This window comes from Cynocephalus volans, chromosome 10, assembly GCF_027409185.1.
Source record: "Cynocephalus volans isolate mCynVol1 chromosome 10, mCynVol1.pri, whole genome shotgun sequence".
Classification (NCBI taxonomy): domain Eukaryota; kingdom Metazoa; phylum Chordata; class Mammalia; order Dermoptera; family Cynocephalidae; genus Cynocephalus; species Cynocephalus volans.
In genome coordinates, this window is record NC_084469.1 from 90737833 (window position 1) to 90752321 (window position 14489).

General features: G+C 45.4%; 1 protein-coding gene across 3 annotated transcripts; it reads left to right on the forward strand.

The window, feature by feature from the left end:
• The first annotated feature begins 7027 nt into the window (after positions 1-7027).
• RBM42 (RNA binding motif protein 42) lies at positions 7028-14489 on the forward strand. Of its 3 annotated transcripts, none has more exons than XM_063111431.1 (10): positions 7028-7261; positions 7496-7631; positions 8951-9035; positions 9139-9213; positions 10772-10837; positions 10917-11092; positions 11574-11906; positions 12165-12282; positions 13971-14165; positions 14246-14489. In XM_063111431.1, the coding sequence occupies exons 1-10, from the start codon at positions 7134-7136 to the stop codon at positions 14356-14358; spliced, it is 1425 nt and encodes a 474-aa protein (XP_062967501.1). In that variant the 5' UTR covers positions 7028-7133; the 3' UTR covers positions 14359-14489. The 3 variants fall into 3 exon arrangements, with proteins under 3 accessions (XP_062967501.1, XP_062967502.1, XP_062967504.1); XM_063111432.1 differs by having other exon boundaries at positions 10938-11092; XM_063111434.1 differs by lacking the exon at positions 10772-10837 and having other exon boundaries at positions 10938-11092.

Consider the following 14489-nt stretch of genomic DNA (forward strand, 5'->3'; position numbering starts at 1 on the left):
TCATCCTACAAGGCCAAGAGAATAGGGTACTCTGGACCCCACCCAGGTACCCCTAAAACTCCCTTCATCACTTCCACCCTCAGCAAAAAGTGATTGAGCATCTCCCTTCCACACTGGGAATACAGCACTGAACAAAAGGGACAAAAGTCACTGCCTTCAGGGAGTTGAAGTTCTAGGGCAGGGAGACAGACAAGTGACAAGATAAGCAGATAAATAGTACGTTGGACAATAACTGCTACGGAGAAAATAAAGCAGAGCAAAGGAGGTGTGATTTTTAAATAGCGGTTACCCCGCAGAGGTCACACTCCTTAAAGGCAGTGAACAGGAACCTAAAGGGTGTCTGAGGAAGGGCTTGCAAGTGGAGACTATGGCATGTGAAAAGGCCCTGGGTTGGAATGTGCTGTGAGGGCAGGCCATTGAGGAGGCCAGTGTAGGGCATGGGGGGCAGTGTTAAGTGAGATTGTCGGGCCGGCCCGTGGCTCACTCGGGAGAGTGCGGTGCTGATAACACCAAGGCCCCGGGTTCGGATCCCATATACAGATGGCCGGTTCGCTCACTGGCTGAGCATGGTGCTGACAACACCAAGTCAAGGGTTAAGATCCCCTTACCGGTCATCTTTAAAAAAAAAAAAAAAAAAAAAGAAGTGAGATTGTCTTCTGGTTTTTGTACAATTTCTTTTTTACATTTAAATTAGAGCCATTTGGAATTTATCCTAGCAAATATATCCAATTTTGTCTTATTTTATGAATATTCCAATAGCACTTACTATAATCCACAGTCAGAGCAGCAGTTGCCTCTGAGGGAGGGGTGGGTGGCAGGGATTAACAGAGGAGGAGATGAGGAAACCTAAGGTGATGAGAATGGGTTATATGTTTAGATCAGTGGGGCTTACACAGGTGCAGAGATTTGTCAGAACTCATTTAACTGCATTCTTCAGGCCTGTTCATTTCACTGTGGATTATTCTTCAATTTATTAAGTAAAACTTCACCCACTGGTTTGAGATACCACCCTTTCATACACTAAATTTCCATGTTTCATTGGGCTGTATCTGGGTCCTCTCCAGACTGATGAAATGTGGAAATTTAGTGTCTAACTCTGCATGTGCCATTCCCACAGTGTTTTAATTAAAAAGGCTTTCTGATATGCTTTAGTATCTGAAATGGCTGGTTGCCCTCTTGCTGTCATTTTTTAAGGGTTCCCTGTCTCTTCTTGCTAACTTTTTCTCCCTAATGAAGTGAACTGTATATTTAGCTTGCCTGGAACCAAAAGAAAAACAAACAGATGGTAGTTTTATTGTTGTTGCAGCAAGTTTACAAATTAGAGAGATTTGATATCTTTATGATCTTGAATATTGCTATCCACCTCCCTCCTCACGACTCTTCTCTTGGCCTCCAAAGCCCCCTTCCTCTCCCAACTTTCCCCTTATCCCTGGCTACTCTTTCCCAGTCTTTACACATTTACTTTCCTGTGCGCAATCCTTAGTGTTCCCTCTCCCACAGCTGGGTCATGGCCCCCACCTCCTCATCACAGTTCCCAGCTCCCACTTCCCTACTGAATTCGAAATGCGTGAGTCCTTATCCACCCTCCCTGCTTAATTTTTCTCCATAGCACAAATTATCTTCTAACATACAATGTGTTTTATTTATCTTTTGTCTTCCTCATATAGAATGTGAACTCCATGCAGGCGAATTCCTTTATAAACTAGAAGTTAGGCAAACTATCCTAAATATGATTCAAAATCTAGATGCAAAAGGGGAAATATTGATAAATTTGACTACATAAAAAATCAACTTTTGTGTGGCAAAAAAAAAGAGCAAATTAAATCAAATGACAAATTGGGCAAAAATATTTGCAACTTATGCCATAAAGGTATCTGTGTGTATCTGTGTAGTGTCACACTGGGAAAGAAAATTCCAAGTCCATAGAAAAATGGGCAAAATATATGGACAGTCCTCAGAAAAGATGCTCAAAGTCGATCATAATAAGAGAACAGCAAATTAAAACCATAGTTTGATGTTTCCTAGCTATCAGACTGGCAAAAAGGAAACCCAAAATTTTGACAGCTCACTCTGTTAGCAAGGCTATGGGAAAATAACCTCTCTGATACGTTAGTGGACATGCCATATGGAACAACATCTACGGGATAATGTCCAGCAAAACCACATGTGTGTTTGCCCTTTGCCCAAACAATTCCACTTTTAGGAATCTATCCCCAAAACATAGTGAAAAACAGGTCGTGTGACCTTTTACAAAACAACTGGTTCACATTCTTCAAAAGGTCAATGGGGGCAGGGTGTGGACTATTTTAGATTAAAAGAGACATAACCAAATGCAATTTCAGATCTTGATTTATTTATTTATTTATTAATGTTTGAAAGTACATTTGAGGGACAATTGGGGAAATTTGAATATAAGAAACTGGGAAATTTGTGTACTAGATATTGTATCTGTTAAATTTTTGGTGGGATAATGGTATCGTGGTTAAGTGGGAGCATGTTCCTAGAGGATGTGTGTTGAAATATTAAGGGTGATGTGTGCAACATACTTTTTAATAGTTCAAGACAGGAGAGAATAAGGGAAAAGAGACAGATGGGAGACAAACAAACCTGAATGTACGTTGTTTCTTAGTTTTGGGACATCTAATTTTTCATAATTTTCTTTTAAATGAGAAGAAGAAATCCCTGAAAATTTCAAACAACAGATGAACCTAACTATATATCAAGTTAGTGGCACAACCAGACAGATAGGAATTCTTTCTAGTGATCTTAAAACACGGTATTTTCACTTAACACTATATATATATATCCAACTGGAAAAAGAACTGCAATGAAATCTTAATCTCCATTCAATAGTTTTATTGTTAGTAATAATACTGATATTTTTATTTTGATAAAAATGTATAGTTTAAATTTTTGAGACCCTGCCTTATATATTTAGAAGTTATTTATTAGACAAAAGCAAATAAGTAGTTATTCTAATGTCATTGGTGACCAAGATTTTTAGTGTAAATGAAAAACGATACAAATATAAAATCAAAGAAGTCAACACCCTATAATCTTCAATTGGAAATATCACAATGAACTCATGATTTTTCTCTTTCTAAAAAACATATAGTTCCCTAGCTAATTCTACTGAAAAGGTCTAAATACAATGACAACCCAGTAACAGTGAGCAATCCTATGGTCCAGACTGTGGTCTCTATGTACCATTTCTGACCAGTGGGAACCAGGGATTCTTGGAAAAACAGCTGATTCCAAGTCAGGGGCAGGAAATGTGCAAAATGTGTATGGGGTATCTTGTGCCAGAAAGCAAGAAAGCCTTCCAGTACTACTGTGGTCAAGTCAAAAGGGCTCAGAAGTCAGTCTGAAGGGGCTCTCACTGGTGAAAGATGGGACATTTTGATCAGCAAAAAGAATAAGTGCAATGGTTTGAAGCACATCAAATATGTTTGAATGTGATACTCATACGCACATACCTTACTGAAGTCACCTTCACTAGGAATCAACTCATTATTGTGAAAATTTTTTTTCATAAAATAAGGAAAGAAGAATGTTCTCTGTCTTTACAAGGGTACTTCAGAAAGTTCATGGAAAGATTTGTATTATCTTTTGATTCCATTTTTCCATAAACATTTTTGAAGTACCCCTGTGTGTGAACAGGTAACCAAATTCCTAATGAGGGGGAAGTTATTTATGAAAGAATCACAACTAAAAATTTCAGAGGGAAATACAGAATTTGAAAACCACTATTTTCCATCCATTAACTAAGGAATGGATACAGGAAATGATGTATTACTGCTAAAGGACAACTAAAACTTGTGGAAAAGGACTCGGCAAGAAGCGACTGACACTTGGAAGGTTGGAGAGCCAGGTATTTATTATGTCAGTGGGCCCAGACAAGCTATATGCTTGAAAATGTGGACCCCGAGCTCAGGTCTCACAAAGTTTTTATAAGTGGACAGGGTTTTTACATTTTTTTTTTTTCCTCAGCATTCATGTTGTCTACGCAGATAAGCAGGCAGGGTTACAGAAGCAAAGATTGCAAGTAGTGATTAGAGGCCAGACTAGTGTTAAGCAAATATCGTTTCAAAGACAAAATATTACTTCAAGGACAAAACGGGCTTATGAGAAAATTATTTTTGCATTTTTCCAACAAAACTAGAAAGGAAAAAGTTGATTGGGCTTCTTAAAATGGGAATAGGATGACACTGCTGATCAATCTTGGCCTCACCAAAGGAGAACAGACACTTTGTGCTCTTGATGAGATACAATAGGATACAATGGGATACAATACCATACAATATTACCTGTGAAGTATTCTTTTACCAAAGTAAATCTAATCAAGCCTCTAGCTCTCACACAAGTATATAGAAAAGGTGAAGCGGGCAGTGAGGAACAATTGAAACAAAATTAGGACATCCTGTAGGACAAATGATCCAGTTTCTTCAACAAAGATTAGGCAAAAAGTGGGGGGGGGGGGGGAAGAGAAGAAGGATGGAGGAAAGGAAGAAAAGGACAGGAAGAGAGAAATTTATAAATTAAAAAAATTTAAGACTTTTTTTTTTTTTTAAAGATGACCGGTAAGGCGATCTTAACCCTTGACTTGGTCTTGTCAACACCACGCTCTCCCAAGTGAGCCAACCGGCCATCCCTATATAGGGATTGGAACCCGTTGCCTATGGTGTTATCAGCACCACACTCTCCTGAGTGAGCCCCGGGCCGGCCCTAAAAAGATTTAAGATTTAAGATTTTTTTTAATTAATTAATTAATTAATTAATTAATTAATATAGATTTAAGATTTTAAAAGCTGGAACACAGCCGGCCGCGTGGCTCACTCAGGAGAGTGCGGCGCAGAGAGTGCTGAGGCCGCGGGTTCGGATCCTATATAGAGATGGCTGGTGCGCTCACTGGCTGAGCGTGTTGCAGACCACACCATGCGGAGGGTTGCGATCCCCTTACCGGTCGGGGGGGGGGAAAAAAGATCCCTTTACCGGTCATCTTTTATAGAAAAAAAAAAAAAAAAAGCTGAAACAATTTGAGCAATAAAATAAAGTAGTATTGAATTATAACCCAAAGTATAAGATAAATATCCATGAGTCCATACTGATATAAGTGAATAAATAAATACGAAGGATAATAGAAAAATCTCCCACACAGAATAGTTCCAAATTATTTATGTAGATAGTTCACTCTCAAGGAGGTGGAGCATAACTCCACACTCCTTAAGTGTAGGCTTAAAAAAAAAGTGGGGGTTAAAAAAAATAACTTTATGGTGGAGAACCCTGATAAACATTTCCTCAGCCAGGTGATGACTTAATGTCAACAGTGGTAATTCATGTTGATAGTTTGTGCCCTTGATATGTAATGAGAACTGCACTTTGCTTATGAGGTCTTTCCCCAAAACCCGATAGCCCAGTCTAATGATGACAAAAAGATCAGACAAATCCCAAATGAGGAACATTCTACAAAATACCTAAACAGTCTTCCTCAAAACTGTCAAGGTCATCAAAAACAAGGAAAGTGTGAGAAACTGTCACAAGAGGAGCCCAAAGAGACATGACATCTAAAGTAATGTGGTATCCTGGATGAGATGTTGGGACAGAGAAATTAAGATTAGGTAAACACTTAGGAAATCTGAATAAAGTATGGACTTTAATTAATAAGAAGAATTTAACTAATAATAATAAAGGTTCACAGACAAAAGCCAGTATTTTAACAGAGCATTCATTTGTGCTGATTCAGACTGGGACTTCAAGAAACCAAGTCAGCCAATAAAATTGCGTTCTGACAGAAAAAAGAAAAGACCAACCAACCAAATGCAATGTGTGGACCTTATTTGGATCCTAATTTTATAATACTATTATAGAAAGACATTTTTGAGACAAGGAAGATTGAACATGGTCTGGGTGTTAGATGATACTAAGAAATTAACTTGATGGTATTAATAATGGTGTAATTAATGGTATTTTTAAAAAAACATTTATCTGTTAGACATACTGATGCATTTATGGGTGACTTGATAGATATCTGGAATTTGCTTTAACGTACACCGGCAAAAAACAAATAAATAGAAGTATAGATGAACCGGAAGTGTAAAATATTGGTAGTGTTTGAGAGGTACATGGGGGTTCATTATACTATTCCCTCTAATGCTGTGTATGTTTGAAAGCGCTTTGAGGGATACAATTTTTTTTTTTTTTTTTTTTTTAAAGATGACCGGTAAGGGGATCTTAACCCTCGACTTGGTGTTGTCAGCACCACGCCCAGCCAGTGAGCGAACCGGCCATCCGTATATGGGATCCGAACCCGGGGCCTTGGTGTTATCAGCACCGCACTCTACCGAGTGAGCCACGGGCCGGCCCGAGGGATACAATTTTTAAAAAGAAGAAGGGGTCTCTTGTGTCCCAAGAAAGGACACAGAGACCAAACCTACACATGTGCCCTTCCGAGTTGGTCCACTGGAATACTGTCTCTGGGCCTTTGCAGGAGCTGATCCTTCTACCCAGAACTTCTCTCCTCATTTTCTCTAGCAAATGTCTTCAGATGACAACGCCTCCAGGAAGCCTAGGTCAGGCGCTCCCTCTGAGCTTCCTCCATGACGTCGCTGCTCTTTCTGGGAATCACTGGTAGTATGCCCGTCCACCCAGACAGAGTAAGAGCCCAAGCCTCGGCCTAGGTCTGCAGCCATGCCCAACCGTGGGGCTGACACGGACTTCCGCGTGTATAAAAACTTCCGGCGTGGGCCTTCCGGTGGCACGGGAGGGGCCTCCGAACTTTCCTGCATTCTCAAAGGCCCAGATTCCACATTAGGGATGGGACCAACTGACTTTGCTCCGCTCTCATTAGCTCATGTTCCTCCATGAAGGAGTGGTGACCTCCCTTCGTGGCGCTCTCAGAGACTCAGGTTGTTCCGTTAGTCTTGCCGCACTCTGATTGGCCTATATTCTTCCTTGGGGGTGTGACCGGACCCGGATAGATGACGCCATGACCCAGCGCCCGTCGCTTTAGCTAAAAGTCATCCGCGGGCGCCCGCCCTGAGGAAACCAGAGGGTAGACAGCTGAAGCGGCGGCGGCGGCGGCGGTGGCGGCGGCTAATCCGAGACTGGTTGCGGCGACAGCGACGGCAGCAGCGATGGCTGGGGCGGGGCCAGCCCCGGGACTCCCGGGTGCAGGAGGACCCGTGGTCCCGGGCCCTGGCGCCGGTATCCCGGGCAAGAGCGGCGAGGAACGCTTGAAGGAAATGGAGGCGGAGATGGCCCTGTAAGGCCCTCGATAGGGTGTGATAAAAGCCGTCCCAGAGCCAGAGTCACCGAACTCTGGAGCCTCCAGGCCGCAGAAGGCCCGAGATATGACTCTATCATGGAGAAGTGGCACCTTCGGGGTTGTGGAGGTGGGGGTAGGGGCGAGGTTGGCAGGGGTGAAGGCGCTGTCGCGATATACCCAGCATTCCAGAATTGGTGCAAGGTCCTGAGCTTGTCTGTCCTGCTCCCCTAGGTTTGAGCAGGAAGTTCTGGGGGCTCCAGTGACCGGAATTGCAACTGCTGTGCCTGCGGTGCCCACGGTAGAAGCGATGCAGGTCCCAGCGGCTCCTGTGATCCGCCCTATTATCGCAACCAACACGTACCAGCAGGTACGGCTGAGCTAAGGCATATAAGTCAGGGAACACAATGCCTTGAACACAGTAAGTGTTTGTACACAGAGAGCTATTGACGTTTTGGCTTGTTGATTAATTAGCATGACAAATATTTTATGTGCCAGGCACTGAGAACACAGTAATGACTAAGACACACAATATTTCTGCCCTTTGGGAACTTGTATTCTAGAACCTGTTGACCAGTAGAACTTTCTGCAGTGACGGAATGTTCTATATCTATTTAAAATTTATATTTATGTTAAAGAGTTTATCAGTTTCATTAATCACATTGCAAATGCTCAATAGCCAGCTATACTCGTATATAGCTAGTGGGAAGAGAGAGAAAGACTGACTATTAAAGTGAAAATAAGTAAGTGAAACTCGTTCATTCTGTCAACAAATAATTATTAGGTGCCTTTTTGTACCAGGCACTATTCTAGGCATTAGGCATATAGCAGAAAACAAAACAGGAAAACAATCACTGCCTTTTGGGAGTTTATATTTCAGTAGAGACAGGTCAAGGTATGGTAAGAAGGGCAGAGGTTTATCAGCACAGACAGGGAAGGCCTCTCTGAAGAAGTGACATTTAAGCAAAAATATAAAGGAAATGATGGAGGGAACCATGCAGATATCTGGGGGAAGAGCATTCCCAGCAGAGAACTGCTAGTGCAAGGGCCCTGAGGAAGGTGCATTACTGTCATGTTCAAGGAACAGCAAGGAGACCAGTGACTGGAGTGAGCAAAGAGGAAAGTGGGAAGAGATAAGAACAGAGAGGTGATGGAGGCCAGATCTTGTAGGGCCTTGCAGGCCACCATAAGGACCTTGGCTTTTACTCTGAGATGGGGAGCTGTTAGAGGATTTTGAGCAGAAGGGTGATATGGTCCAAACTAGAGATTAACAGGGTTTCTCTGGCTGTGTTTGGAGAATAGACTATAGAGAGAAGGGCAGAATTAAGGGGATCAAGGAGGAGACAACTATAATAATCCAGGCAAGAGATAATGGTGGCTTGGACCACAGTGGTGGCATTGGAGATGGAGAGGACAGGTTGGACTTAATTTCAGATAGTACTAAGTGCTATAGGGAAGATGAAACAGGGTGGTGAGAGAAGTTGCTACTGGAAGAGGCTAGCTAAGAACAGTTTTAGTTAGTGTGATCCCAAAAGCCTCCCTGAGAAGTGACATTTAGCTAAGACCTGAAGGTTGACAGCCAACCCCACACAGAGCAGAAAGGATGAAACTCTTGGACCCTTAGGGTGAGCCAGCCAGGGCAGATTGGGAGCACTGTCAGGCCCCTCACCTCAACCTCCTCCTCAACAGGTCCAACAGACTCTGGAGGCCCGCGCAGCTGCTGCAGCCACAGTGGTTCCTCCCATGGTGGGTGGCCCTCCTTTTGTGGGCCCAGGTAAGTAAGGAGTGGCAAGATGAGGGGGTCAGGAGATCAGGCAGGGTGGTAAAAAGGGATGCCCACAACTCTCCTACCATCCTTGTCTCTCCCCTCCCAACAGTTGGCTTTGGCCCCGGTGATCGGAGTCACCTGGACAGTCCAGAGGCTCGAGAAGCCATGTTCCTGCGGCGAGCAGGTAGGTCTGGGGCTAGGAACCCCCACATTTAATGAGGCACTCTTGTTTAGATGACTGCAGCCTCTCACCTAGATCACTGCTCTAAATTACCATTTCCCTTTCATCCCCACCCTGATGTTGTCATCTTCCTAAAGCACAAACATAATGCAATACTTCAGGTTTATTTCAAGTCAATTTGGCCTTAACCTAGGCATTGCAAACCAGCCCCACTACTGTCACTCCTAACCTCCAACCTTTGCTGTGTTTCTGCACAGCTTTTAACATCTTGTAATAAGCTATACAATTTACTTATCTATTATGGTTATTTTCTCTTGCTTCCTCTAAAATATATGCCCCATGAGAGGCAGAAGTCTTGGTACCTGCCCCATAGTAAGCATTACATAACTATCTGTTCATAGGATGAGTAAACCATCCAAACACCAAGCTCTTCACCTGGCAGTCAAAACCTTACGTGACGTGGCTCCTTGCAGAGAGAAATCCCCATATACTCTCCAAGAGCCCTGAACATTGCTGGAATGTGCAAGCAGTGCTCTTGTTGAGATCCTTCTCTCCCCTGCTCATTGTCACTCAGCCATAATCTTCCAACCTACCCTCTCCACAAGCCGTTCTCCACATTATGACTTGTCATTTAGGTGACCTTTACACGCACTCTAAATACTTGTGACATTATTTCCTTATATGTATGGAAAGGGTGTGTGTTCTTATTTGGATGTAAAATTCTGATATCTCTATTAAATCAAACTTGTTAATTATGTCACCTAAATTCTGTTATCCTCTTATATCTGATGATATCTAAGAAGTTTTAGCATCTTGTACTCTTTAGTGTGGTTTTGATCAAAATGCAAATCTGACCTAGTCACCCTGCCCAGCTTCCAGCCCTGCTGTGGCTTCCCTATTGCCCTCAAAAGGACATCCATGGTTCAGCCAAGAAGGCTGTGTTTGTGTGTCTGCTGATCTTTCAACTTTCTCATGATGCTCTTCAGCCCCCCCACATCCTCTATTACAGTCACATTAAACTGAAAAGAGAAAAAGGTTTTGCTTATAAAAGTTCTCCCTGCCAGTAATATTTTCACTCACTTTTTGCCTGACTCTTCACTGTCCTTCAGGTCTCAGCTCATAGGTCCCTTTCTTCAGGAAGCCTTCTCTAGTCCCCCTGACTAAGTCAGAGGACTCCTCTGAGTTCCAACAGCTCCTTGGGCTTCCCATGTCCCAGCCATGATCACCCTGCCTGGGCTTTCCCCCATTCCAGCCCTGATCACTGTGGGCTGTCACTCTATAGCAATGGGTCTGTTCCCTTTTCCTCTGGACCAAGAACTCTCTGTGAACCCTTGGTCTACTGGTGTGTCTCTAGCACTGCCCACAACAAGGCTGGGCCCAGAGATACCCTCAGTGGTAAATTTTTGCTGAATGAACCAATAGAAAGACTCCCACGTTTCTCAGAAGACTCCCCAGACTCTTCTCCAGGATTTCTTGGATGCTGAGAATACCTACACACACGCACCTTGTTCCAAGTGCCCCGGTCCCCCATGACACACACCCCCATCTCTCTCTCCCACAGCTGTGGCCCCTCAGAGGGCCCCAATCCTGCGTCCGGCCTTCGTCCCCCACGTGCTACAGAGAGCAGGTGAGGGGGCCAGGGTCATCATCCCTGCCACATAACTTTCCCCCAAAGCCCTTCGACTTCCCCACTAACACCCTGACAGATTCTGCTCTCTCTTCTGCAGCAGGTGGTCCCCGCCCTATGGCACTGCGGCCCCCACACCAGGCCCTCGTGGGTCCCCCTCTCCCTGGGCCCCCTGGACCACCCATGATGTTGCCACCAATGGCTCGGGCCCCAGGGCCCCCACTGGGCTCCATGGCTGCTCTGAGGCCTCCTCTGGTAAGTGTGGTCAGGAATCTAATGGTCAGAGGTGTGGTGGGCAGGGTGACCCTGGATCCAGGCCTGATGGGCTGCCTCTCCCTTGGCTTTTTGTTTCTTTCCTTCTTACTGTCTGACTTTGTCTCTGTCTCTTTCCTTATTTCTTTCTGTGGTTGAATTTTTATGGGTTTTTTTTTTTCCTTTTGTAAAGAGAATATAGAGAGAAACACATGTTATGGGTATATTTCTATCTCTGTCTCTATTTTTCTATTTTTTGTCTTGATGTTTTTATTTGTTCTTTGTGTCTACCCCAGTATCTGTCTCTCTCTCCATGTGTGTTTCTCTGTTTCTGTGCTGTCTGACTGGAGACTCCTTTCTCTGCCTAGGCATCTCTCGCCTGCTCTCTGGCTCCCAGGCCTTTCCTTTGTTGTTTAGAATGGGGATGGAAGTAAGGTCTAAGCCTATGATCTGGCTTCCCCTCATGCCCTCCTTTTGCCCACAGGAAGAGCCAGCAGCACCCCGAGAGCTGGGCCTAGGCCTGGGGTTGGGCCTGAAAGAGAAGGAAGAGGCAGTGGTGGCAGCGGCAGCCGGGTTAGAGGAAGCTAGTGCAGCAGTGGCTGTGGGGGCAGGAGGTGCCCCAACTGGCCCTGCAGTCATTGGGCCCAGCCTTCCACTAGCCCTGGCCATGCCAATGCCTGAGCCTGAGCCCCTGCCTCTCCCGCTAGAGGTAGTACGTGGCCTACTGCCCCCCCTGCGCATTCCTGAGCTCCTGTCTCTGCGTCCACGACCCCGGCCCCCTCGGCCTGAGCCACCCCCTGGCCTCATGGCTCTTGAGGTAAGCAGAGAGCATGGCAGTGAGGGAACAGAAGGGCCTGGCAGGGCAGGCAGGCGCCCATGAGCTTCCACACACAAACACACCTAGTCCTCTGTCCAAGAGGTGGGAGGACTTGAGGGATAGGGAAGCAGATACACATATCCCACACCAAAAAGCACATCCAGTCTTTTAACTGTGGAGGTAGGAGGGCCAGAGGGTAAAGGAGAGTGGGAGACTCCAACACCAAGCCCTTTGCACCCCATCCCCTTTCCTCTGTAGGTCCCAGAGCCCCTGAGTGAAGACAAGAAGAAAGGGAAGCCAGAGAAACTGAAACGCTGCATTCGCACAGCGGCTGGGAGCAGCTGGGAGGACCCCAGCCTGCTGGAGTGGGATGCTGGTAAGTGGCTGAAGGGTGAGGTCAGGCATTGTTCAGCCAAGGACAGGCCAAGCTGTCCACCTTGGTACTACAAACAGGGAAAGTGAACCAGGTAACTCCACACCTTTGTAGGCAGGCACTGTTAGCGCATGTCATGGAGTATGAGACTACAGCTCTGAGGGGCAGGTTCCCCACCCAGCCATACTTGGTGGAAGTGACTGGTACCTAGGGTTTTCTAACCCCAGTTTTACTCATGAGGGGCCTGGCTTGCTAAAGGTCAAAGAGTGCTCTTTCTTCTCCCAGCTTATGAAAAATTTCAATCACAGAATGGCACAGTGAACAGCCATCTCTCCACCACCTAGATCCAGCAATTCACATTTTGCCATATTCACTTAAAACATATGTATATGTCTTTTTGTTGTTGTTGCTTAGTCATTTGAAGCAAATTATAGGTGAAGTTATTTCTTCACTCCTAAGTACCTCAGGATTCATTTTCTAAGAAAATTAACAGGAATTCTGTGGTTGTATAGTTAGTTTATATTCAAGTTTCCCCAGTTTTCCCAAAATTCTGTTATAACTATTTTTTCCCCAAACCAGGATGCATGTAATTTTATGTCTCTAGATTATCTGTTACTGAGAATGGTCTCCCTCTCACCTCTTTGTGTCTCTACTTTTTTAAAGTGTCTAGGTCAGTTGTCTTGTAGCAGGCCCCACCCTCTGAGTTTGTCAGACTGTTTCCTGCTGGGGTGACCTAACTTGTTCTCAAAGAGTGTCCTTAATTATCACAGAAGCCATGTGGCAACCACAGCAATCGCTGAGGAAGGAAACACCCACTTGCCAGTGGGTGCTTGATTTCTGCCTTCTCTCTTGGGACCATCTTCTCTCTTGGGACTGGGCCTCTTCAGGCTTAAAACTACAGTTCTGTGACCTTGGGCAAGTCACTTAGCCTTTGAAGTCTCATTGTCCTCATCTCCAAAAAGGGAATAATAGTATGTGCCACATGGGGATAGGGATTCATTTGGATTGAGCATGTTCAGTAGAAGAACAGGCCCAACCCAGAAAATATGCCCAAGAATGGCAGCTGAGATCAGCCTTGTAGAAAGGTCAGGCCATATGTTCAAATTTCAAGGTGGAATTAGCTCACACTTTGCAGAGGCACAGCTGAGGAAAGATTAAGCCTGTGGTACATGTCATGATGGGAGGCCGGTGGGTGTCAGGCCCAGGGGACATCCATGGGGAGGTATCCAGGAGACCAATGGACACAGGGGCTCAGAGGAAAGGCCAGGGCTGGGACAGAGTTAGGGGCTTTATCATGAGAATGGGTGAGATGGGGGGGTGAAGGGCACTACAGTTGGAGCTTTAAAGTGAGGACTCCGGAGCCAGATGCTTGAGTGCCTGCCCCAGCTTTGCCGCTTCCTAGTTGTATAACTTTGTGCAGGTGACTTGACCTCTCCGTGCTTCAGTGTAAAAGGGTTGTTGGGAGCACCAAATGTGTAAAAATCTCTCTGGGTGTTTAGCAGAGGCCTGGCACGGGGTAAATGCTATACAGGTGTTGGCTGTTATTACTAAAAGGTCCCCAGGCAGAGACTGCAGGGATACAGAGGGAGGAGGACTGGGGGATGCTTCCAGGGAAGGTGGGGTCATTCAGATAAGGTACACACTGGGCCAGTCATCTGCATCCTCTGACCTTTTCTCTCTCCCAACCCCAGATGACTTCCGGATCTTCTGTGGGGATCTGGGCAATGAGGTGAACGATGACATCTTGGCACGCGCCTTCAGCCGCTTCCCATCTTTCCTTAAGGCTAAGGTGATCCGTGACAAGCGCACAGGCAAGACCAAGGGCTATGGCTTCGTCAGCTTCAAGGACCCCAGTGACTATGTTCGCGCCATGCGTGAGATGAATGGTGGGTGAGGGACAGTGGGTGTGGCAGGCATCTAGCCTAAGCCCAACCCCAAGCCTGACTTGAACCCTCCACTCCCACAGGGAAATACGTGGGCTCGCGCCCCATCAAGCTTCGCAAGAGCATGTGGAAGGACCGGAACTTGGATGTGGTTCGCAAGAAACAGAAGGAAAAGAAGAAGTTGGGCCTGAGATAGGGTCTATGTCTGGCCACCCGCTCCCACTTAGCCGGGCGCTGCTGGCTTCTCCCCACAGTTCTCTTTGGAAAGTCCCAACTATCCACCCACCTACTCCAAAACCAATTTCAATAAATCCACGTTCATTTTCA

Bases quoted from the DNA above. Each gene is read 5' to 3' on its own strand.
- RBM42 (XM_063111431.1), top strand. From the start codon at position 7,134: ATGGCTGGGGCGGGGCCAGCCCCGGGACTCCCGGGTGCAGGAGGACCC. The intron at 9,214-10,771 runs GTAGGTCTGGGG...TCTCTCCCACAG, and splicing joins CATGTTCCTGCGGCGAGCAG to CTGTGGCCCCTCAGAGGGCC. The intron at 11,093-11,573 runs GTAAGTGTGGTC...TTTTGCCCACAG, and splicing joins CTGCTCTGAGGCCTCCTCTG to GAAGAGCCAGCAGCACCCCG.